Source organism: Pomacea canaliculata, linkage group LG2 (assembly GCF_003073045.1).
Source record: "Pomacea canaliculata isolate SZHN2017 linkage group LG2, ASM307304v1, whole genome shotgun sequence".
In the NCBI taxonomy this organism is placed as follows: Eukaryota; Metazoa; Mollusca; class Gastropoda; order Architaenioglossa; family Ampullariidae; genus Pomacea; species Pomacea canaliculata.
In genome coordinates, this window is record NC_037591.1 from 13,317,680 (window position 1) to 13,340,778 (window position 23,099).

General features: G+C 40.3%; 2 protein-coding genes and 1 long non-coding RNA gene across 4 annotated transcripts; 2 read left to right on the forward strand and 1 right to left on the reverse strand.

Moving 5' to 3' along the window:
• Window positions 1–564: 564 nt before the first annotated feature.
• LOC112556099 lies at window positions 565–13,638 on the reverse strand. Of its 2 annotated transcripts, none has more exons than XM_025224769.1 (16): window positions 12,182–13,638; window positions 8,565–8,688; window positions 8,159–8,290; window positions 7,774–8,049; window positions 7,232–7,431; window positions 6,748–6,992; window positions 6,141–6,421; window positions 5,735–5,935; window positions 5,184–5,344; window positions 4,746–4,911; window positions 4,303–4,524; window positions 4,052–4,156; window positions 3,748–3,897; window positions 3,191–3,415; window positions 2,895–2,989; window positions 565–2,601 (listed from the first exon to the last, which is right to left on the reverse strand). In XM_025224769.1, the coding sequence occupies exons 2-16, from the start codon at window positions 8,652–8,654 to the stop codon at window positions 1,467–1,469; spliced, it is 3,684 nt and encodes a 1,227-aa protein (XP_025080554.1). In that variant the 5' UTR covers window positions 8,655–8,688; window positions 12,182–13,638; the 3' UTR covers window positions 565–1,466. The 2 variants fall into 2 exon arrangements, with proteins under 2 accessions (XP_025080554.1, XP_025080555.1); XM_025224770.1 differs by lacking the exon at window positions 12,182–13,638 and adding an exon at window positions 12,019–12,161.
• LOC112556104 lies at window positions 4,811–5,692 on the forward strand. Its single transcript, XR_003097614.1, has 2 exons — window positions 4,811–4,945; window positions 5,174–5,692. It is a non-coding gene; the product is annotated as an uncharacterized LOC112556104 (long non-coding RNA).
• Window positions 13,639–13,781: 143 nt separating the features above from the next.
• On the forward strand, window positions 13,782–22,258 carry LOC112556100 (serine hydroxymethyltransferase, mitochondrial-like). Its single transcript, XM_025224771.1, has 12 exons — window positions 13,782–13,932; window positions 15,035–15,181; window positions 15,545–15,624; window positions 15,779–15,979; window positions 16,147–16,228; window positions 17,168–17,290; window positions 17,728–17,867; window positions 18,337–18,502; window positions 19,253–19,352; window positions 19,556–19,711; window positions 19,833–19,940; window positions 20,095–22,258. Exons 1-12 carry the CDS (start codon window positions 13,894–13,896, stop codon window positions 20,220–20,222), a joined length of 1,470 nt encoding a protein of 489 aa, XP_025080556.1. The 5' UTR covers window positions 13,782–13,893; the 3' UTR covers window positions 20,223–22,258.
• Window positions 22,259–23,099: the final 841 nt, after the last annotated feature.

A 23,099-nucleotide genomic window follows, 5' to 3' on the forward strand; every position in this document is an offset into this window, starting at 1 on the left:
ACACAGGGTAAAATTTGCTTTGTTTTATTTTGTGCATTTTCAATTATTTTTCAGCCTAAAAAATAGGAATTGCATAGTCTTCCGTAAATTATTGTTACATCAAACGCTGGCATCACAGATCAATATAAAAGACGACCGATGACACATACACACACAAAATAACCGGGCAAATATTTCTAAACATCCAGACTTACATGTGGTGTGCCAATAAAGTTTAAACTCTAAAATGTCGAACATTATGGTTGCTAATATACGTTAGTATTTTTATTTAAATCACATCAAATAAGAGAATTAATGTGTGGACACCACTTATGTTTGAATGAGGAATTGTCAAAGGAGAAAAATCACCAGGCAAATGATCAAAATTTGTGGTGTTGATCGATTTAGGCCGGTAAACAGCCATCTTTCAAAGATGGGTTAGTACAAGGTGCACAATATTCTCTCATTATAAACGCCATAAAAATGTAAACGTGTGCTTAGGAGTATTGCAGGATATTCTGTCGAACATGTCGTGAAGACTAAAGCAAGACCAGATTAAAGGAACAATATAACAACCAGCTTTGGTATCAACAAAATTATATCAGTATTTATTTCCATCTCAATTAAGATAAAGTCGTATGTATTAGTTGCTGGCTGTGCTAAAATAAAGAGTATTCTGCAGAAGGGTTTCTGTACAACACCTGAGAACATCGAAATTCTGTAAATCTTTACAAGCATCCACACATGTCAGCAGTACCGTGTCCAACCAGGTAAGACTGATTGGAGAAATGTAACAGGTTAAAAGTTGCAAAAATGCAAAGTGATGTTACAAAGGTGACGATTTATAAAAGATGTAGTGAACAAAACTACTTTTTTAACACATTTTATAAATTACTGAACTTTTCTTTGTTCACGCAATTCATTTTTTTTACACTCTCCAACGCTAATGAGGTGTAAACTCGAATTAAAAAAAAGGGAGGGGTTAGGGGATGATTTGCATTTTACATTTATATTTTTTAGAATAAAGCATTTTAATTCGACCGAAGGATGCGTAAGACTGGAGCAAAATTAGGTCTCTCATATTCTCATCGATGACCTTTGCCATTTGACTTACATTATATATCATCGCACTGATCTTCTGTTTATGCATTTTTTATTATGGACTGGGCAAATGGAATTGCTTTGGTATTTTAAAAGTGCAAAATGAAAATTATGGCGATATTCGAAGTCTGTTTTATTAAGAAGACACGTATGAAAATGTGTTCAGGTAAATGAAAGCAACAGCAGTTACGAACGAGACCACTTCGTCCTTAAATATAAATAAGAAAACAAGGGTACGGGGAAAGTTGAGGGTGGTGGTAGTGACAGCAATAACCACACAATGAAAGACCCATCAGCATGACTTATTATTGAGCGATTGTAGAACAACGTTAACACTTCTGATATTTTCGTTCCCGTTATGTTGTGTTTGTACTTTTGTTTCAATGTTAACTCGTCCGAACATTCTGCATAGCTAAGGAACCTTCCTTGAGGTGAGCCCGCACGTCATCCAGCGTTTGCCGCACTTGCTGCAGGTCAAAGGTCAGCTTCTGCTCTATGGCCGTCACCCTGCTGCTGAGGTCGTGCAGCAGCTCGCGTTCTGTCGCCGCCGTCTCCGCGTCCTCGCGCTGCTCCGCGCCCTTGACAGTCATATACCAGGCTTCCGGTGCGTCGACCTTGACACTGAGCTCAGGGTCGGAGGTAGCTTTGGACGCGAGCACTGGCCCGTTGTTGGAAAGGACCAATCCGCGCCGGAGTTTGGCCCTACCGAACAGCGTCAGCAACCGGGGGAAGGCCTTCTCGATGTCCACCCCGAGCTTGACGCTCTCTAAACGCCAGTCCACGCTGTTGCGGTTCAAGATCGCGGAGTAGGAGTCGTTCATCATGGCGATGAGAAGGTTGAGGAGCAGTATGGTTGCTAGCACGATGTACACGAGGTAGGTCAGCTTGAGGAATGTGAGGTAGGAGCTCCCAACGCTGCTGTTGACATCGTCATCGAAGATGTCGGCCTGGCCAATCATCATCCGGAAGACAAGGAACATGGTGTCGAGGGGACTTGGGTACTTGCTGGCCGCCACCTGCGACACCTGCAATATGGAATGGATAGCGAAGGCGAAACCGAGGAGAACGAAGATGTAGATAAAGAAGAACTTGACGATGTCTTTGACGATCATGTTCTGGATCATGCGCCAGAAGAAGTGGATGATGCGGAAGCCGCGAGTAAAGGAAATGGTGTACAACCAGCCAACACACAGCGCTAGCGCCAGGGCGTACTCCATGATGCTGACGTCCACACTGTACAGGATGATCCAGATGACGACGGAGCTAGAGTAGATAACGCCGATGATGACAGGCAGGGCCGTATTCAGCACAGCGGTAAAGCCTTTGCGGAAGCCCAGCAACAGCTTGTACTGTAGAGGCGCCTCACCCACGCAGATGGCCTGAGCGAAGCTGTACAACTGGTACAAGAGGATGAAGCTAGGCTCCAGAGGAACGACTGCGTACAGGATGATCCTCGAGGCCGGCCAGGCGGCGCTGCCAGGGTCCGTGCGTCTCCTTTCCAGCAAGTCGATGGAGGAGTAGCTGAGGGCAAGATGAGGACGTAGTTTTTCATGAACCATATGCGAAATCGCCACAGCTCACACACGTGACAACCTCACATTCTTACCACCATCTACCTCGATTTCTACTGGCATTAGGCAACAACATTTAGCTTTTTCATAAGAACAATCGTAACCACATTCAATCATTACATTCTTATTTTGTAGAAAGGGACTACCAAGATGGCGTCACTCAAAGTTGTGGTCTGTTCAGGAAAAAAGTCTCGCTAAAATTCCTCTTCTCTCTTTGTTAGACACACACACACCGTTCCTCACCTGAAAAGCGACATGTACACGATGTGTATCGCCATGATGATTGCGTAGGTCAAAGCCGCGACTCTGCTGTAAGCTTTCTCCATATCCCGAAAAGGCTGCCAAAGGGGTTTTGAAAACGAGAAAAGAATTACATAATAATCTATACTAATATCTGACACACCTAAAGAGCCTCATAATACTGACCGGACATGTTCACACATGATTACACGACACACCATATGTAAACCACACATGTTTACATGTGATTACAAACGACGGTGGTAGAGATGCGATGAGCAAACTGGAAACCCACATACCTGAACATCCAGAACCTTGCAGGCTTGCTCAGAGTTGTCCAGCGACAGCAGCCACTCGAGGTAGGACAGACGAGGAACCACAGTGCCCCCGGGGCAACAGCCGGTGACAGAGTTGTTGGTCAGAGGAGTCATGTTAGTGACAGTGTACAGCACTTCGTCCGTGTAATGAAAACACATCACCTCGCTCTTTCCTAGTACCAGTCGCAAGATGTCGGCTGCCCCAACCTGGGACCGAGAGTCAGATCATGAACGGACCACTCAACCTCTAGAGAAATCTTGAAATATGTCATGTTATCACCGCGTTTGTTTTTGTTTACGACCACCGTCAAATAATAAAATTTATCTTTAACGGATTGTTTCTTATGACTATCTTTGTACTCCAGTCCACCGAAATTCCTTCAAATATTAAACATACCCCTTTAACAGACCCGTTTCTACCTAGAAGCAAACTAGATCTTTACCGAGTGTACAAACACAATTTTGTTTAAAGAGGCAGAGATGAGGAGAAGTGTGTAACTGGCAATATTGTGGTCTGAGCATAACAAGACAAGACTAACCTTGCAAGCCAAGGCCAAGACATTGAGATCCTCTTTGTTGTAAGTCTCGGTGAGCAGTCTCAGCGCCGCCTGTCGGGTGAACTGTCGGAGAGTGTCCTCGTCCCCGTGTGGGTACTCTCGCTGGTGCTTCTGGCACCACCACATCACAGCCTGAACACACACGTGCGCAAACACACAAACGCCCATGAAAGCCATCTTTAATGCCTTCTGTGTTATTGTCTAGTCAGTCAACACGAGCGTTTAGGTTTTGCCTTTTTTTGTTTTTTGTTGCTTGTTTATGTTTTTCTTTGTTAATAAAACTTACCTGGGCAAGTATGGCATCAAAGACAGTCACGCAGGTTTTAGCTTTACGGGGATAGTTGGCAGACAATATAGTCACCATATGCAAGACTGTATTGCCCGATATGTCCTGAAACAGACATCACGAAGATCAGCTAAATGTTGTTATTCCTACATAGACATGTAAGTATTCTTCCTCTCCTGGACGTTTATATAAGTATTTAACCTCAAATTTACAAATGACCGTGTTAATAGTATGTTTGTAAGTCTGCCTACCTGAGCTGACAAGTCAGCACCCAGGATGACGAGTCTGGCCATATGGTCAGCAAAGCCTTCCTTCGCAGCCAGGTGAAGGACGGTCTCCTTGGCTTTGTTCTGTTCGTTGATGTCGGCGTCTCGCTTCATTGCCTCGAAGATGTCCAGCATGGCTGTGAGAGCCTCGGGTTCCCCAGGTCTGACCGCTTCGTGTAATGCGATGTTACCATCGTCATCCTTAGTCTGGCTTAGACAGGTATTCCACACAGGTATTCAGTAACTGTAACGGCAAGAGGCTAACAAACCTTTTTCTAGTGTTGTATTTTTGTAACAGTTACACCAGTAGTAGTAGATGTATGCAGAGAAATGGAAAATAGTTGCAATCTGCTAGATTATTAACTCTCTGATGTCGCACATTGTCAACCTTTCTGATGCAAGGGTCTTACCGACGGAAGGCCACCCACCTTAAAAGGCACGCTGCGGAACTCCCACATCACTTCCGGTCTGGCAAACTTGGCGGCGATGTGCAGCGCGTTGTTCCCGAAGTTATCTTTGATGTTGAGCGACTCCCAGGCGTGAGACTTGATGACGTAATCCATGAGGATCTTCACTGTTTCCGGCTGAATGGACCTGAAAGTTCAACGAAGATGATTGCTAGCTTCAGGTAAGATAAGACGCAATATAAATCGAATGTTAGTATGTGTGTACGTTTATGCGCGTGCGTTTGTGTGTGTCTGTGCGCTGCATAAAATTGTTTGAACCAAATCAACGAACAAAGATGTGACGGCCGTGGTACAATAAATGTGTTATGATTAAGATTACCTCGCTGTCGTGATATTTTCATGGGTTTTTTTTTTCGCCCACACTTATCAACAACTATTAATGTTGACAGACGACAGTACCTGCAGCGAGCAGCGACGTGCAAAGCCGTCTCGCCCAAGTTGTTCCGGATGCTGGCGGTGGCCTTGCTGCTGATGAGGGCGCCAATGGTCTTTGAGAACCCTCGCTCGCAAGCCTCGTGCAAGGCCGTGTTGCCGGCGCTGTTCTGGCTGTCGATCTTCACCTGCACGTGTGTACGCGTGCACACACACACACTCTTGTCAATATAGTTACTATATCCTCTACAATTTTTTCTATGCTTCTTGTTTTGTTTTCAGGTTTTTTGGGGTTATTTCTGTATTTTGTTTTTTGAGTCAATTGACAGCGCGTAAGTGCTAAGCAGAAACTATTTACTATATGCACAACTTTGCATTAAATGGATTTAAAAATCTGTTTTTATTAATTAATTTGACGTTAAGACAGAAATTGAGATGTGAGATTTCTTGGCCATTGTTTATTTGTAAAGATTTTTCAGCGCATGAAATTTGCATGTGTGTCTGTCAAAGAGAGAGAATTAAAGAACTCTTCTCTATCTTGATTCTGAATTTTATTTTTGTATCAAGTTTTATCTTACCTTGTCGTGAAAGCTTTTGATAACTTGGTATCTATCTTCCATCGCTGCTCGGTGCAGAATGGTGTTCTTATCGTCGTCGATGACACCCGGGTCCAGCCCCATCTTCAGCAGCTCGGTGATCTTCTCGCAGTCGCCGGCTGCTGCAGCCAGCAGTAAAGGGGAGCGCACCGCCTGACTGTCCTTGGTGAACTGCATCGCGATCTGTAACCGCAAACAAACAAAATGTAAGCACTGAACACCTACTCGTCTTTCAGAAATCACCCCCAAACCCACAACAATGTAAATATTTGCTCGTCATTCATTAAGTAACAATACATGAAAATAAAATGAATTTTTTTCTAGCATCTTCAAGGCAAGGAAGAACATATATTAAAAAAAAACAAACTCAAGTCGTGGTTTAGCTTACCTTTAAGATTTGTTTGTTGTGGCTTTCTACCGCAAGCGACATAAAATCTTCCCCCATGTGGTTCTTGTGCTTGTGATTAGCTCCCCTGTTCAGCAGCACCTGCACGCACTTTGCGAAGCCATGTCGCGCGGCGTGCAGAAGGGCTGTGTCGCCGATCTCGTCAGCATGGTCGATACCCGCCCCCTTCTCCAGAAGGTAGCTGACGACTTCGGGGTAGCCTTCTTTGGCTGCATGGTGTAGAGGTCTCTCTTTCCCTCGGATGCAGGTGTTCGGATCCGCTCCTGCAAATGGGGTGTGTACGCATGTCAGAAAACCCTCCAGGTTTCAACGTTTTTGTTGTTGTTGTTGGGGTGTGTTCTTATCTGCCCCTGCTGGTCACATCCATGTGTACACATGCGTTTGATTTGCACATGCGCATACTTCCTTACAACCTGCATGTCTTATAATTCACCCCTTCCCTATTTCTCGTATCATTATGCGCTTTTGTACACTATCCACCCTTACTCAACCACCCAGCTCCTTCACCCCGATGAGCCAGACACTTCCAGTAATAACAGAAGAACATCAGTGGTGTAATTCAAAATTTTTAACATTATTTATAACTTACCGTTTTCAATTAAAATCTGAACGATTGGCAGGAACCCGAGGGCCGACGCCAGCACGATGGGGGAGACAAGTCCGAGCTTTCTGGTCTGACCGATGTCTGCTTTCCCTTGACTGACCAGCAGCTTGACGCACTCGGTGTGGCCGTAACGCACTGCCCAGTACAGCGCCGTCGACCCTTTGTCGTTCTCGATGCTGGTGTCTGCGCAACGGTCCAGCAGCACTTTGACGATATCCAGGTGGCTCCACCTGTCGATGTACAGACGGGTTGACACGTGGACGAGGCGTTCATAAGTTCAACAGTTGATTTAAAGAGGCTTGATAGTGTAAGAATGGCTTTTGGCGTTAAAAACTCTAAGAAGTAAAAAGAAAATCTTTCCCTCTCACAATCCCTCTTCCGATTTAAATGAAGAAAACTTTCAGCACGTAGACATATCTTTCATTCCGTATTGTCTTTATTTCTATATTTCTACTCTTGGTCTATCTACCTTGCTGCCCACAGGAGGGTCGTGTCCATCTTGGAATTCACAGCATTTACTTCTGCGCCGTTGTCAAGGTAGAGCACGACCAAGTCCGTGAACCCCAGGAAGGCCGCAAGATGACATGGGGGCAGTGTCCTTGGCCTCTGACCTTCTATTTCCACGGGGGTTTCCTGAGCTAGAATTTCTTTCTTTTGAGCTGCATTTACCTGTGGAAACGCAGCAGGCATTGGTATCGGCTGTGTCATAATTGCGTCTGTTAACATTATATTCCGGGCTCGACCAGGCGAAAACAACACCTGGTAAGTAAGGCTGGCTGTTTACAGAAGAAGAGATAACACACATCTTTGCCCTTTTCGAACAGGTTTACTACTTGGCAAAATATAGATATTAAAATAAGTTATCGCTTTCCGACATATATTTACTCTACAAGAAAGATTAAATGGAATCGCAATTTCATTTAAAGGAATTGGAAAAGACCTGCTAACCGACATTTTTATTTTGGGGAAGAGAGAATTGATGGAGTGGAGTCGAGCACAAGGTTTCCTTACCTTGTTCAGAATGAGTTTAGCCAACTGCAAGTCGTTGAGCTCGGTGACGTAGTGCAAGGCGGTTTTCTTGCCCTTGATTGCCGCCACGGTGACATCACACTCCTGGCTGAAGACAGCTGGCTCCACGCGCTCGGCGATCATCGTCGCCAGATCTCGCCGGCGATGGTGAAGGACGTAGTGCAAGATGTTCATGTTGTTTTCGGGATGCCGCAGCTTCGCCAGACCGTTTTCGTTAGCAAACACATTGAGAAGTTCTAAAAATTGTTCGGGTTTGGCCTGAAAGTCAGAAAACGGTTTCACCGTGAACGTGAGGATTCACGTGGGTTTTTTTTTTTTTTTTCTCTCTCTCTCATTCACACACACACAATCACTAGTTCCAGCATACTTTCTCAGCCTCTTCGAAGAGTCTGTCCTTTGCCGTCCTTGTCCGTGCCGACACGGGTCTGTCCACAACAGCAGTTGTCACCGGTGCCTCAAAGTCCTCGAGTTCCTCTGATATGACATCGAGCTGGCGCTCCTGAAAAAAACACGAATAATGATATTTTAAGTGTTTTCACAGAGTTTTTGCAATATTTTGTCATCTTGACAAATGCCACACTTAAAAAAAAAAATTTCTCCATACAAAAAAGGAATCTATGGTTGAGGCTATTTACAGTCATTCACCAATAAGTATTCGTTCTCGTGTTTGTACCTTTGCTTGTTTATTTGTACTTGATGATTGATTATTTATTGGTGTATTTGTTTCAATGGCAGTGGGGCAACTTAAGTGGGTTTTCAACTCAGAACATTACCTCTCGCCTCGCTCTCAACGCTACGAAGTCGCCATCTTCTGTAGAGGCGGAGGTCAGGACCCCTGTCGCGCGGCGAATCACGCGCGACATCGTCTGTAAAATGTAACTCGGTGATGAACAGCGTCTGTAACGAGAAACAGCATGACATACAATCTGTAATGTGTAACAGCAGCACGTGCCTATAATGTGCACTGGCTATTAACAAACAACTTGCATGACAGTTACCCTCGGTAACATGTAACAGTGTGACGCGTACGTACTGTCAATGATATTCACTAGCATACAGCATGCACGTGAGTATGCTGTCTGTAATGTGTGCCATCTGTACCGCTTCTTGCAGCCTATGGCACATTTCTATACAATTATAGATGGTAATGACATGGGTGTATCGGTCGAACAGATGCAAAGCAACACCCACACATACTCATCAGACAATGGCCGTCTTTTAATTTTCCATCTTTTGTCTTCCTCGCCTCAAGCGTCCATATCGATGTGCATGCCCCCCGCCTTTATGAAGTAACCCCCCACCTCCATCCCATTCATCTTTTCCATTGATACCGACAGGTCGATGTTATTGTTCCCGCTTCGAGTCTTGTGAATGTCCGCAAGAATGACTTCCCGTGTTTACCATCGATCAACTGAACAACAACGTGTAACTGTTTTGGAAACGCACCGTCGTCAGATTACGTCTTGTGTTCGTGTGGATGTGCTGACAAAGATGAAACACACATTCATTGAGTACCTAGACACACTTGTCCCCGTACATTTGAGTCCTTGGATAAATCTGCTCATGAACCACTAAGGTATCGTTAGAACACAGGTCAGTGGCAGGTTGACAATCCATATACACACAAGTCCTTAAACAAATCCAAAAAATGTCCTGGAGGATCGAGCAGCAAACAAACTCTGCAATAAGTATGTCTGTGACCAGTATAGCAGTTATTTGTAGCCTTCTCTTGACACCTTTAATTATTTCCCAGCATAATTTGTGTAAAACAAAGGCAATTTCTACAAACTAAAAAAAGATCATAAGTAAGGTTAATAACGGTGTTGGGTCTGGAAGGCTGGTAGCTGGTAGATCACCATGACATTGTTACTGCGACATCATTAGCTGAGAGGCTACAAAGTCGTTTGACGATTAGAAGCGAGTTCTGGAAGAAAGTTCATGTCAGCGGTCTGAGAGCTGTCGATGCCAGACAAAACTGCAGGAGATCGAGGAGCACAAAAGCACGTGGGTGAAAAAAAAGTGGGGGAAAGGTCAGGACAGGGAGGGTCGTCTAAGCACGAAAGCTACCTTCAATATTTGATTAACACTCGATGATGACTGTTCCCCACCATTAACACCCCGGAAAGGAGGACTGGGACCTGGGGTAAGCGGACCCATAGATACGCTGGGTGCCATGGTAGGGTAGCGACAACAAACACCGCAGCCGACATTTTCTTCCCTCCCCCTGCCCTACATCTCCTTTCTGTCCCTTCCCTCTATCCCTACCATTCAAAGACAGCGATCTATGACTTGTTTAACTGCGATAGATGAATAAAATGAACAAGAAAACAAATAAACAAACGAGCAACTAAGGAAAAAACCAAACAAAAGATTAATGAAATGAACGAAAGAAAGAACAAACGAATGAAGAAATGAATGCATATTTTCATGAAAACCTTAGTGTTTATTGGATGTCGAGCAGAAGAGAAGAAATAGTCTGTAGAGGAAATTTAAAGCGGCTCCTGTGTTGTGGAAATTGATATTGAGGAAGAAGCACCATTGACAATACTATTTGGTTGAGAGCGTGCACAACCTGCACTCTTACGGACATCGTTGCATGGTTGTGAGCGTGCACAGTTTCTGCTCACCTGCATCCGCGCGTTTGTACCACGTGCGTGCGTGCGTTTCAGGTGAAAACAAACGATTAACACCAGTGAAAGATATGTATATGTACATGACACACACAACTCTGACGCCGAAAATCTGCATCGTCACGGTTAGATGAAAATGTAGTGCAGGTCGCTGGTGTGCTAGGGCATTGCGTGCGATGTTGCGGGAGGGGTAGGGGGAGAGAATGGAGGGTCTCTCTCTCGATCAGCCCTTGACAACGCTACACTCAATGGCATGTGCCTTGGGACTGTGGGTCAGGATCGCACGCCTCATTGGTTTGTGTGTTAGGTGCATCGTTCAATGATATTACGCCATGGAATATTTATATCTCTTCTTCTCTCTCCTTGTCTTCTTTTTTTCTGTTTTTACTTTTTGAAGCGCTCCCTGAACCATCGTTAAGAGGTATAAAGTCAGAACGTATGTCTTCCCTTCATTTGTTCAAGTTGTCCGTGTCCGTGGCTTAGTGCGGCTCTCGTCATCTCAACCTTTTCTTTTTTTTTTTTTTTTTTTACCTTCGGGTTAAAGGTTTCTGCCTCGAGAGCAGCATGGTGATTTAAAGCTGCCCACAGTTTGTCTTTTCATAAAAATTTTCCTTATAACCGTCAAATAGTGAAGATGAAAAAGCACGCGATGAAAAGACTTATCGCATTTATAAATATTATTTAGTTTTGCTAAATAATGTGACTGGTTAAGTCACGTTAATGCGGACAAAAGTTATTAATATCTTAATATTTATTTTATCATTGCTACGTTTTCCTTTCTTGTATGACACTGTTTTGCAGTTATTTGTATTTATTTTATCTGTGATTCAAGTTTTGTATGGGTGAATTGCTAATCGTGTGTGGTTCAAATGTCTCCATGCCATTGAGAAGTGAATGAATAAAAAAAAAATGTGTCAAAAATGAAACTTTAAAGCTGATTATGGTAGGGACATAGATTTATTTCGACTTATCAGTTAAATCTGACCAAAAGCACAAACTTCATTGAAACTTGACAGAGCCCTTGAAAAACTGAATTTATTTTTCGAGTCCGATTCTACTTGAACTGTACAACAACAACAACAACAACAACAACCACAGTTTTGAGGATTTGATCACACTCTTCAGTTAAAACACTGATGGCGGATTGTCTGCTGAAATGGGTGGCCAGCATAAAGGTTATATGAAATAAATCCTTTAACTCTTTTTTCTTTTTCTAAGGTATGCAAGCATTGTGCGGGTAATTTTGTTTACAAGACATATGCTGCCTCTTAAGTAGTCTGTCTGGCCAACCTTATTGCTTTGTGCCTGCGTCTGCTGTCTGTCTCTGTCTACAAAACACATATTTTCACAAAAAGGACTGAACCATCGAGCATATTCACGAACGCCATAAAATTTCAGTTCCAGTCTCATAAGATTCTACGAGTTAAATTATAAAGCTGTGGTTAAAGAAGTGTCATTGTCGTGATAATTGCATACAAGCACGCAGCAAACAGCTAAGCTACTTATACTTTATACACATTTTAGCTAGTCAGGCGTTACTGTGACAGTGCACCCGGTGCCAGATCTTATTCTCATCGTTAATGAGATAATTATCTACCTTACAGTCCTATACACCTCCTGCTGTTGAGGCCATTTTCAGGACGTGCTATCCTTGCGTCACTTCAAGTTGTATCCTGCATGGCAGTTAGTCGTAATACTTTAGTGCTACAATCGCTCCTGTCACATTAAGAGAGTTTGGTGTCACTATAAAGTATACTCACCTCACCAAAATGTCGGTCTTAGGTGTGATGTGTCCCTCGTGACGTAACGACCTCCATAGCGGAAGGCAGACAACAGTTAGGGGTTCTTTTCCTGGCGAGTCTTCAATCAAAGATCGTATTCATTCGATACATAATTTACACCACGGAAAGGTTTCTTACCGCGAAGAAAGGCTAGAAACTTCTTCGCAGTCCTCAATAGTAACGATCAACAGACCTTCTGTCCAACACTCGAGACGCAAGGTCAGAAAGCATGGGTTTCTGGGGTAGGTATGGGAGGAGCACGCAAACCACCCTGATCAAATTTTCCTGTAACAGACAACTAGGCAAATAAGTCCCGTCCAAACGGAAATAGACTTTTATAAAGATTGCGACACGCTCACATGGGTAGTGTTTGATCGACTGACGAGAAAGAAAGAGTGGAGACAGGAACTTTTTTCAAAGACCCTCCACCAACACCAAGGAGCGCAGCGATCGACACAGTCTGATTGACTGCCAAAGCGATCAACTGAGTCACGGTTGCACTCGGGTGTGCAGGTTCGTCTACCTGGAGCGCATCGCACGGCAACAGTGGTGTCAACACGACACACGTTCGGGTACCATTTTACACGCGGGGCGACGTCGTACCCTATACACACCCAGAGAAACCGGGCTTGGATATTAGATGAAAATCAGCTTCTACGAATATTGATGGGTGCGTTGAGAGAACAAAGGGGAAGACTACAGACATTTTGTCTTAGTGATTGTCCATTAGGTGTTAAGCTATACTGTCCAGTGTCGAGAAATGGTGGCGCTAATTAATTTTGAATAGTTTGTAAGATTACTATATATACCTTAATTAATTGCGTGTTGTGGGTCTGAAGGAAAATAATTAATCAAGTGTAATTATTGTGAAGAAGAAACCGTGCATGGTTTGTCGTTACAAAAATCTTTCACTGGCAGCAGAAGTGCCAAAGGAAATTAAAAAAAAAAAAATCAACTGGGTCATGTGATACTTTGACATAACTTGTGTCGCAAGAGCTACTGAGCCTGCCAGCTGATGGTAGTGATGCAAATAATTAAGGCGTGTTGGGCATGAGTGTACAATATGGAGATGGAATGTTTGTGGTTGCATTCTTGATCACTCTTTCTTATTAACCTCTCCGGTCCTTTCTCTCGTGCACCTTTCTCTCATGAGCAGCCGCCCCCCTCAACCAAAAAAAAAAAAAACAAAAAACAAAACCAAAAAAAAAAAAAAAAAAAAAAAAAATACGATGAAGCAACAATATAATGTTTTTCACTGTCAGCATGAAGTTTGCTCACCAAAGCCGAACATATCTTCCTATGCCAATGTGGCCTAATGCACTCTACTTGAGCAATTAAGTTACTGAAAATTTATTTGGATTAAAGTGGACTGAATACAGTGTCTCAACCGCGGTACAAACAAAAGTTTCACTCTTTGATTTGCATAAACCATACATATATGTATGTATATAATCTGAGCTAGAAGTAATTTCCATTCGCCTACAATAATAGATATCATATTCTGAACATCTACTTTGTTATTAAAAAGAAATATTCCTAAAATGTCCATTCCCTTTTGGCTCTTGACCGAAACAGCTATATTTCTCAGATTGTCACATTTTGACCTTTGAACTCCAACCTTGGCATTTATAAGTGTTGCTTGGGGGCACGCGTACAGCTGTCTGCTTACAAGTTCGTGGTGCTCTTCTACAATGTACTTCAGCTCGCGCCTTGTCTTCGCTCCGCGTCAGGTTAGTAGGCCGATAAGAGGTCAGCTGTTCGTTCTCTGGCTTAGGGTCGTTGCATGCAGTAGCCGTAGCTTAAAAAACAAGTGATGAAGGAATTTGGTGTGCAGTCAAGCATTGCAGCATCAGTGCACGAGTCTACGTGTCATTTGACGATGGTTGCATCATGTTACGCGAAAGATTCATAAGATAAGCGGCTACTAGAACATATGTTGTGCATTAGGGTCCAAGTGCACGACGGAACAATAGGTGTTGGGGTTGTTATTGGCAGACATCTTGAGAAAAATATATGTATGGTTGATGTACCTATATTAATTAGCTTAACATGGTTTCGCCACGCCTCCTATTTCTGCACGATGGAGATTTTCGATCTCTCTCTCTGTCGCTGTCGCCCTTCCCCAACCACCTCTGATTGTATGTGTGTTTAATGCAAACTATATCAATTCCCTCTCCCAAGAACCTCCGTCTCTCGTGGAAACAGACCATCGATGAATCACACAGAGGTGGACAAAATCCAATAATCTAAAATATAGATATTAATAAGACACATGAAGTATGTGTATATATATATGTGTGCATGAGCATATGATATCCACCATCAATGAAACTAATCAAACTTTCAATTCCAAAACATGTCTGCTAAAGTAAATGTTTTGCAAGATTGTGTGGTATTCCTTAATTAGGACAAATAAATTTATTACGAGTTCAGATTATGTTTAACGTGTATATATAGATATGTGTTAAATATAGTTACTTTAAAAAAGTGTGTTTAGCACTTTGTGAAAGAGACATAATACATGAAAAGTCACAATAGTGACAATAATAAAAGACACCAATAGTGTCTGAAAGAGTTTGTGTAAATGGATATGTGTGAGTGTGCATATCATACCTCTTCTTGTCTTTGTCTTTATATGCTTTTATTAGTGTAGGATGAAGCATAAATATTTTCATCTGTCATCCTATTAAAAAGTAAAAATTATTTTTTTTATATTATTATTTCAATTGTTATTTCATTGTAAATACAGTTGCAGATTTGGAATTAGAAAATTCTAAAATTTGACATGATTTTTAATTTTATTTATTTGCTTTTGTGGCACCATCCCTCTAGAAACTGCAAAATGTGGCAGTCACGCTGTGGGCTCGTCATGGCTCAACTGGCAGAGAACCACTGGCAGAAAGTGACCCAGAGGCAGTCGAGATAATACGCAAAGAAAAATTTCGTCAAACTCATGGACTAGAACTTATAGCATCAGAGGTAAAGAGGAATTAGTCCAGAGAAAATGGAAAGTAGATAGGACCTGTAGTAAGTTTTGATGTCATTTGTTCCTGGGGGGTTGGGGCAGGGGGAACTTGTAAATGCCAATATCAGAAGTTTTCTCATATGAATTATTATGTAACCCATTTATAAAAGTGAAAGCAATAAAATATAGAATATTTTTAAATAATCAGCTTTAATTTTGCATGGCTTTTTATTGGGCTGAAACAAATTTGTAAATAAAAATGGTTCAAAGCATTCCTTAAGTCAGACCAAGAAATTTATAGTGGTTGATGAACAGGAATGATTGCTTATTGTTTCCAGATATTTGGACATTAGGCTTTTTTTTTTTTTGTCTTACAGAATTTCGCCAGCCGTGCTGTTTTGGAAGCACTTGGTTCTTGCCTCAACAACAAATATTCTGAAGGATATCCAGGAGCAAGGTTTGCTTCATAGAATGTTAATTTGTACCATCATCATTAGCCTTGTAATTTGTTTAGATTAGTATTCTGATCCAGGGGAGATAAACCATATTTTCTTGAATGTCAATGATAGGGTGTTATTTAGAAACTGGAAGAGAATTTTTCTTTGTCACAGATATTATGGTGGAAATGTGTTTATTGATGAAATGGAAAGGCTTTGCCAGAAACGAGCCCTAGAAGCATTCAAACTGGACCCTGAGAAGTGGGGTGTAAATGTGCAGCCATACTCTGGGAGTCCAGCAAACTTTGCTGTGTTCACAGCTGTCCTTCAGCCACATGATCGACTGATGGGGTTAGACTTACCTGATGGGGGACAGTAAGTGTTACTGTTTGTTGCTTCATTTATTTTATATATTTTTGGTTGTAACACAGTCTTTCATTTGTTGTTTTCTTGTTCTAGTCTTCAGATTTTTTTTTTTTTTTTCAATAAGGCAGATCATAATGTCCTCTTTTGTTTGGCTTGAGTTTTTATCTTTTGTGCAGCTTGACTCATGGCTTCATGTCAGACACAAAGCGAGTCTCAGCAACATCCCTCTTCTTTGAGTCCATGCCCTATAAACTGGATGTAAGTGGAAATTCGTGACATTAGTATTCACGACATTCGTGTGCCAGACTCTTGATGGTAGACATCAAGTTCCTCGAATATCACTGCAAACTATCAGCTGCTTATTTCTTCTGTCATCTTCGGCTGCTGGTGCTCTTCTTTTTATTCTTTTTGTTGATAGAATAGAATACAAGGCAGGGTACCTCACTGTGCCAGGGTTGATTTCTGCAGCAAACTCTTCCAGCTGTGATTTATTGTCAACTTTTGATGTATCACTTCATCTGAGTCAAGCTTGTTTATGTGTGATGTCAGTGTAGCAGAATAGCAAAATACTTATATTCTTGATGTCTCCTCTGCCCTGGAATAAATTAATCAATCAGTCCTTCCTAACTTGACATCATGAGTGAACAAGATAAAAATTGTGATGTTGCCAGCTGCCATACAACTCTGTTGCTTGCCTGCTTCTCCAACCTTCTCTTTCTCTTTCTACAGTTCTGTTACTTCATCTGTTCCTCCTTTCCTCTCAGTCTTTTGCTCATTGGATACTCTCTCAAATTATAATATTTTCACTGCTTGGATGTGTGTCAAAGTCTCTTTAAAGTGTTTTTTATAGCCATAGGTAACATCTTATAATGGAGAAAATGAACATTAAAAGAAATCACATGCTCCAAAACCCCAGGGCAGTAAATATAATCTACTATACTATAGCTGATAACAGACAGTAGGAGAAGCCTGTCAATTTTGGTTAGGATCAAACAAATTATGTGTATTTTACAGCAATTATCCACTAATATCACATGCAAATATTACCACACAATGCTTTATTTATAAAATTGAATATTTCATGTCCCATTGATGCTGGGATGAGGCATTATTATTTATTTGCTTGACAGTAATTGAAATATCATGAAAGATCTGTTGTATAAAAGTGCTGCTAAATTTTAAACGCTATTTCTGTAGCCTACCACTGGCTACATAGATTATGAGAAACTGCGTGAAACTGCCAGACTCTTTCGTCCACGTCTTATCATTGCTGGCACTACAGCCTACTCACGCCTTTTGGATTACGAGTATTTCAGAAAGGTAAGTTTATGAGCATTGTTTCTAGTAATGATGGCTTAATGTTGTTTCTGATCTTTCAAAGAAACCAAGTTTTGTCTCTTGGATTTATAATGTACGCTGGTGTTTGTAGATTACCACTCAGTTGCTGTTCATTTTAACCTTGGCTTTACTGATTATCATTATTATATTTAATGATTACTGGCTCTACACATTCAAGCTTTACAACTTGAGAAAAGTATTGTTTTTATCAACACAATAAGTTTGACCTTTTAATATCTTTGAACTAGTTTAATTATCTACAATAACATAAAAAAAAATTGACAGCCTGATTTACAACTGAGTGAAGTTACTGTAGCTGTACATTTGCTAAAATGTTACTTTTTCTTTACCCTCATGATCTCCTTTTATATTTTATTTAGTATTTTCTAAAACTGATTCCTGGCTCTGTATTGTGGCAGGTATGCAATGAAGTAAATGCTGTGATGTTAGCAGACATGTCACACATATCTGGCCTTGTTGCGGCTGGAGTCATTCCATCACCATTTGAGTATGCTGATATTGTTTCTTCTACCACGCACAAGACACTTCGAGGACCAAGGTTATTTCATATTATCATGCCTCTTGTAAATTCAGTAACATAAAAGACTATTTCTCTGAACTTCTCTTCCCGTACATCCCAGCCAGACAACTATGCTTTTTGTCTGATGACTGTTTCCTATTTCTGTCACCTTCTTTTGTATGTTGTCCATGTCTCATTTTTGTCTCAAGCGCTAAGTGTATGCTCCTTTATTAGCATGAGTATGCATAATATAAATCTTGCATTGATTATTATTATTCCTCCCCCTCTCTCTCGCACACACACACACAGTCTTACATGTGCAGGTTTTAAAAATCTACAGGTGTCATTGGATTTTTAGATGGTGGAATCTTGCATTTCAAATAAGTTCATTCCCTCAACAAATTTTTCACTCTCTTTCTTTCTGAAAGTGAAAGTCTAATATGCCAGAGTTATGCTTTCAAATAATATAGCTATAAAATCAGTAAACATTTCTATCTACCTTCTTCAGGTCTGGTATTATTTTCTTCCGCAAAGGCATTAAAGAAATCGATAAAAAAACTGGCAAGGAAATTATGTATGACTTTGAAAAGAAGATCAACAATGCAGTCTTCCCAGCTTTACAAGGTGGTCCTCATGATCATCAGGTAGCAGGAGTGGCTGTTGCTCTTCTGGAGGTGAGATCAGCCATTAAGTTATCTCAATCAGTGAAACGGTGATAACATTCTTCTGTTTTAGTCTACTGTACCATTATAAATAAATTGTGTTTATTTAGTGTCCTTTCCTAGTTTCAGCTGGGCTCAAAGTGTTTGAAATACATACACAAAGGTGTATGTAGTACTGGACAGAACCATAGAGAAACATCACAACAGCCTGTTAGGCATGTGAGCACATTCATTCACAACCCCACACACCCAAACATGCATGCACACAGGACAGATATATATATACACACATGTTAAAGTGGGACTTTAAAGTGTGCAATCAGAAGAAGCCAAACAATAACTTTCCATATCAAGTTTTGGTAGGATTTTGGAGATGGGGGGAGTGGGGATTTGGTGTTTTACGCTGAGCCGGCAACTAAGGCTTTATCACAAGGCTGCCAGCCCTGTAAATATAGATGCCACAAGCAGAGAAAGAACAGCGTGCCCGAGATGAAAGTTGAACCCAGGACAGCCAGCCCTCTGGAGATGGTGGTGATGACAATGTACAGTTGTAGTATTTTCAATGATGTGTAAGAGGAATCATTAATATTTTTAGAAATTAGATGACTACATTGTAAGTTATAAAAGGAGTTGCTATATGTTGTATTTGAGACTCTAAAGCTTAAGTTTTTGCACAATATTATTAAACATTTTGCTCTGAATATAGAGAAACAGAACACCCATGTAAATAACCCTGTACTGATTTAGTACCTTCTACCACAGGCAATGCAACCTGAGTACAAGGAATATCAGAAACAGGTGCTAAAGAATGCCAAGGCAATGTGCAGTGCTTTGCTAGCACGTGGATACAAAGTAGTGTCAGGTAACGAATGTCATAAATCTGTAATCTGTTTGACTATTTCTCAAATATATTTGGTGGTTGTTTTCTGCAGACAACTCCAACAATTCACAGCTAAATATTATTTATGTGGCCATTCATGTAAATGTGATATTTGTCTTGATAAATGATTTATGTTTTAATAAAAATGGTTTGGAAATAATGATAATATAATGTGATTTTGCTAGGTGGAACAGAAAACCATCTTGTATTAGTTGATCTGCGTCCCCATGGAACTGATGGAGCAAGAGTGGAGCGCGTGTTAGAACTATGCTACATCACTGTCAACAAAAACACCTGCGCTGGAGACAAAAGTGCTATGACGCCTGGAGGTTTGAGGTTAGGTAAGTCAAAGACAAGTTATTTTAGTTTAGCTTGAAGTAGACTTTTGATTTCCCCAGTACAAGGTGATTTTAAGCAAATTAGTGAAAAGATCTTGGCATAACCAGGCTGTATCTTATACAGGGGCTCCAGCACTTACTTCTAGAGGGCTTAAAGAGGCTGACTTTGAACGTGTTGTGGAACTATTGGACAAAGGAGTGAAGATAGCTTTGAATGTGCAAAAACAAACAAGTGAGTGGTTATTTTGTTTGGCACTTTTTTAAAAATATCAACCCTTTTTTTGTAGCTTTGTTTTTTTTCAGTGAGTGCAAGAGTGAAGTTTGAATACCTGAAGGATTTAATGGTTATGGTCAGTGAAATTATGTTATTTCAAATTATTTTGCAGAGAGTCTGAAGGAGTTCAAGGCTTATGTACTTGAAAATCATGATGCCCTGATGCAGATGGAATCTTTACGATCTGAAGTTCAGAGTTTTGCTGGAAAGTTCAACATGCCAGGTTTTGATGATAGATGAAAAGTCCTGATATTAGGGCTACATAAGTGACCTTGTCATTACAGCATTAGTTCTACGAATATACAAATACCTCATAATTAATGAGTCAGCCTTCAAGTTGCTGTGCCTTCACCTGAGATTATTCCCTGCCTCTTCAATGTGATTGGAGAACATAATTTTGCTGCTGAACATCTAACAGCCCTTAACATTTCAGTTACATTTTATCAATATCTTGAACTTAAAATATCTCAGGAAGATATTGCCCTTTTCAGCATTCTAACATACACAGGAATGCTCGTCATGAAATCTATTTCTCCACCAAATAATCATAGCTACTCATTTATATTCTGTGAAGATGTTTCATAGGAAATAATTTTTGAGATGTGATCAAATGAAATGTTTTCTAATTTTTCTGTTTTTTTTCCTTGTTGACAATTTTACTAATTAACCATGCATTGGAGTCATTTGGTTTTATGTCTTATAAGTATATATTTTTCTTTCCCAAACTCCTTATGTAACTTAATTAGAATTTATGTTGTATGCTTTATTCTAACAGTATAGCATTTTTCCATTTGGTTATTCGGTGAGTTTTTAAAATAATTTTAGAGAGGTTGTGCTATTTTTTGTTTCTTTATGTTCACACAAGTTAATGTCTTATGCATTTACATTGTTAAAATCTCCATGCCCTTGACAACTTTTCCCCTCATTCTGTTGAAGCTGATGAAGTAGCCTCTGTGCTGAAAAGTTAAGTGAGCCAACACAGCTGCGTATATCTATGAGATGCTAACATTGTTCAATCACACTGTGAATTTTCCCACTTTATGTCACTTTTAAGTGCCTAAGTTTTCATCCCTTCTAGATCATGCTCAGTTGGCATGGCTTGGCCAATTTAATGTTTGATGAATAAGCCAAAACTTATTCAGTATTAAATATGACTATGGACAGAAGATAGTTTGGCATACAACGATAAAATGTTACACATGCTGAAATTATTATTGGGTTTCAGTTTAGAAAATATTATCAAGCTGTTTGACAAGCTGCTTATGAGAGGCAAATAACAAGATCTGAAGAAAATGTTTCTACTGTGGAGCATCCTTTTGCAGTATTTTTGATGGATGAGATTGTCTAATTCAGTATTTATATGAGAATCAGGATGAAGTGTTTTGTCATCTAGTCTTAAGAATTTATTATCCATAAACAAACTTTTGACAGTGGTATTTTTCTGCCACGAAAATATATGGGTTTTTTTTCAAAAAAGCAATTTTCTGGTTCAGGATTTTTACTAATGCCATGCTGATGAGAGATACATGTTCTTTCAAAAATATGCTAATGCATTTTTATAGATCATTTACACTTTTTGTATATTTCATTAATGTATCATTGTTAACCACACAAAGTCTTACTGGTGGTTAAGTATATATAAGAAAATATGGTGATGTGTAAATGCAGATTTCTACTTTGTGATAGCTTGTGATTTTGATATGCTCTGAATTTTTGCTTGAAACTGGGATTATTGGGCCAAGTCAAATAGGCATGATTTTGCTTGGCTGCTTTTGCATTTTTCTTTTTGCTTGTAATTTTAAAGAAAGATAAGTTTTTCTTTTTTATTTAAGGTTTTTGTTCCTGTACCCACCCATAATATGACAAACATGAATACTTTAGTTTTGATATATTGCTGGTTCTGCATCCATAAATTTCATACAATTTGTACACCAGTGAGTTACACTAAAAAATATTAATGAGGTAACATAATAAGCTTCTTCCACAAATCTCAATCTGGCTAAGTTTTTTTTCTTCAAAAGACTGTATCATGATTTCCCCTCTCTAGTGATATTAAAATTATTTTTTACATCTGTATGTACAATGCAAGCAGCATCATGGAGCAGGAATTTACAATATCAGAGAATGTATAAAATACTCTTTTCGTGAGGGTCTTGCTTATTTAGAACAGATTTTATTACTTTTAGAGTGTAACAATTCTGTATATTTTTTATGTTGAGAGAGGAACTGAGGTCTCAGCTACTGTTTCTTTGTTCAATGAAGGCTTGAAAATGTCACACTGACTGTTCTTTTTTATCAAACTGTTCATATGCTATAAGAGATAGCTGTTTAGTTTTACTTTATTCCTTGTTACTCCTCAAGAATCATATGCTGCAAGAGATAGCTGTGCTATATGATATTATGGGCCCTAAAAATAAACTTAACATGATCTGTCAAAGAAGTACCAGATGGTAGCAGTTCTGTAACATCACCATCCAGCAATTCTGAAAAACACTACCTTTTATCTATGTGAGAAAGTACATTGAAGATGCAGACTCATCTTGAGACTAAACCATATGCAGTGAAAGTTAAAAGATGGCATCTTCTCCAACTGTTCCCATATCCTAAAGATCCCCTTGTCATTAGGCAGGAGATGAGCAGCTCATTTTGCTAGCAAACTTTCTGGCTGTTCTTAAAGGCTGTAAGGTGGTGGCTATTTTATCACCTGATTTAGACTGAAAACCTTGTATAAGCCGAAAAAGATGGACAAGCAAACAAAAATGTCCAAACCAATATTTTTAGGCCTGAAATAATCCCAAAATAACATATCAGTTAATGTCCATCCCCACCCCTGCATCTTGGCACAGACAAAGCAAACTTAATGATATTGATGTTTGGGTGTTTCTTGGTTTTTTTTCAAAATTAAATTTTCATTATAAATCTGCCTCTTCAGACACTTATCTCAGGGAAAGGTCACCTATTTCTGTGCATCACATCAAGGTTTGAAATCTACCCTGGCCTATTACCTACAATAGTATATTCATCTCAAATCATTACCAGGAAAAATGTACAGTATTTAGGCAAGCTAAGAGTCATGGCACAGACATCATTATACTTTAATTGTCTTGTTAAAACTAC

What these genes read in the sequence shown, in the direction of transcription:
- LOC112556099 (XM_025224769.1), bottom strand. Translation starts at nt 8,654, where the DNA reads ATGTCGCGCGTGATTCGCCGCGCGACAGGGGTCCTGACCTCCGCCTCT. An exon ending in ACCCTCCTGTGGGCAGCAAG is followed by an intron (nt 6,993 to 7,231) that starts GTAGATAGACCA and finishes GTACATCGACAG; the next exon opens with GTGGAGCCACCTGGATATCG. An exon ending in TTGATGCCATACTTGCCCAG is followed by an intron (nt 3,898 to 4,051) that starts GTAAGTTTTATT and finishes GTGTGTGTTCAG; the next exon opens with GCTGTGATGTGGTGGTGCCA.
- LOC112556100 (XM_025224771.1), top strand. Translation starts at nt 13,894, where the DNA reads ATGTACTTCAGCTCGCGCCTTGTCTTCGCTCCGCGTCAG. An exon ending in TTGTCTTCGCTCCGCGTCAG is followed by an intron (nt 13,933 to 15,034) that starts GTTAGTAGGCCG and finishes CCATCCCTCTAG; the next exon opens with AAACTGCAAAATGTGGCAGT. An exon ending in TGGATACAAAGTAGTGTCAG is followed by an intron (nt 19,353 to 19,555) that starts GTAACGAATGTC and finishes TGATTTTGCTAG; the next exon opens with GTGGAACAGAAAACCATCTT.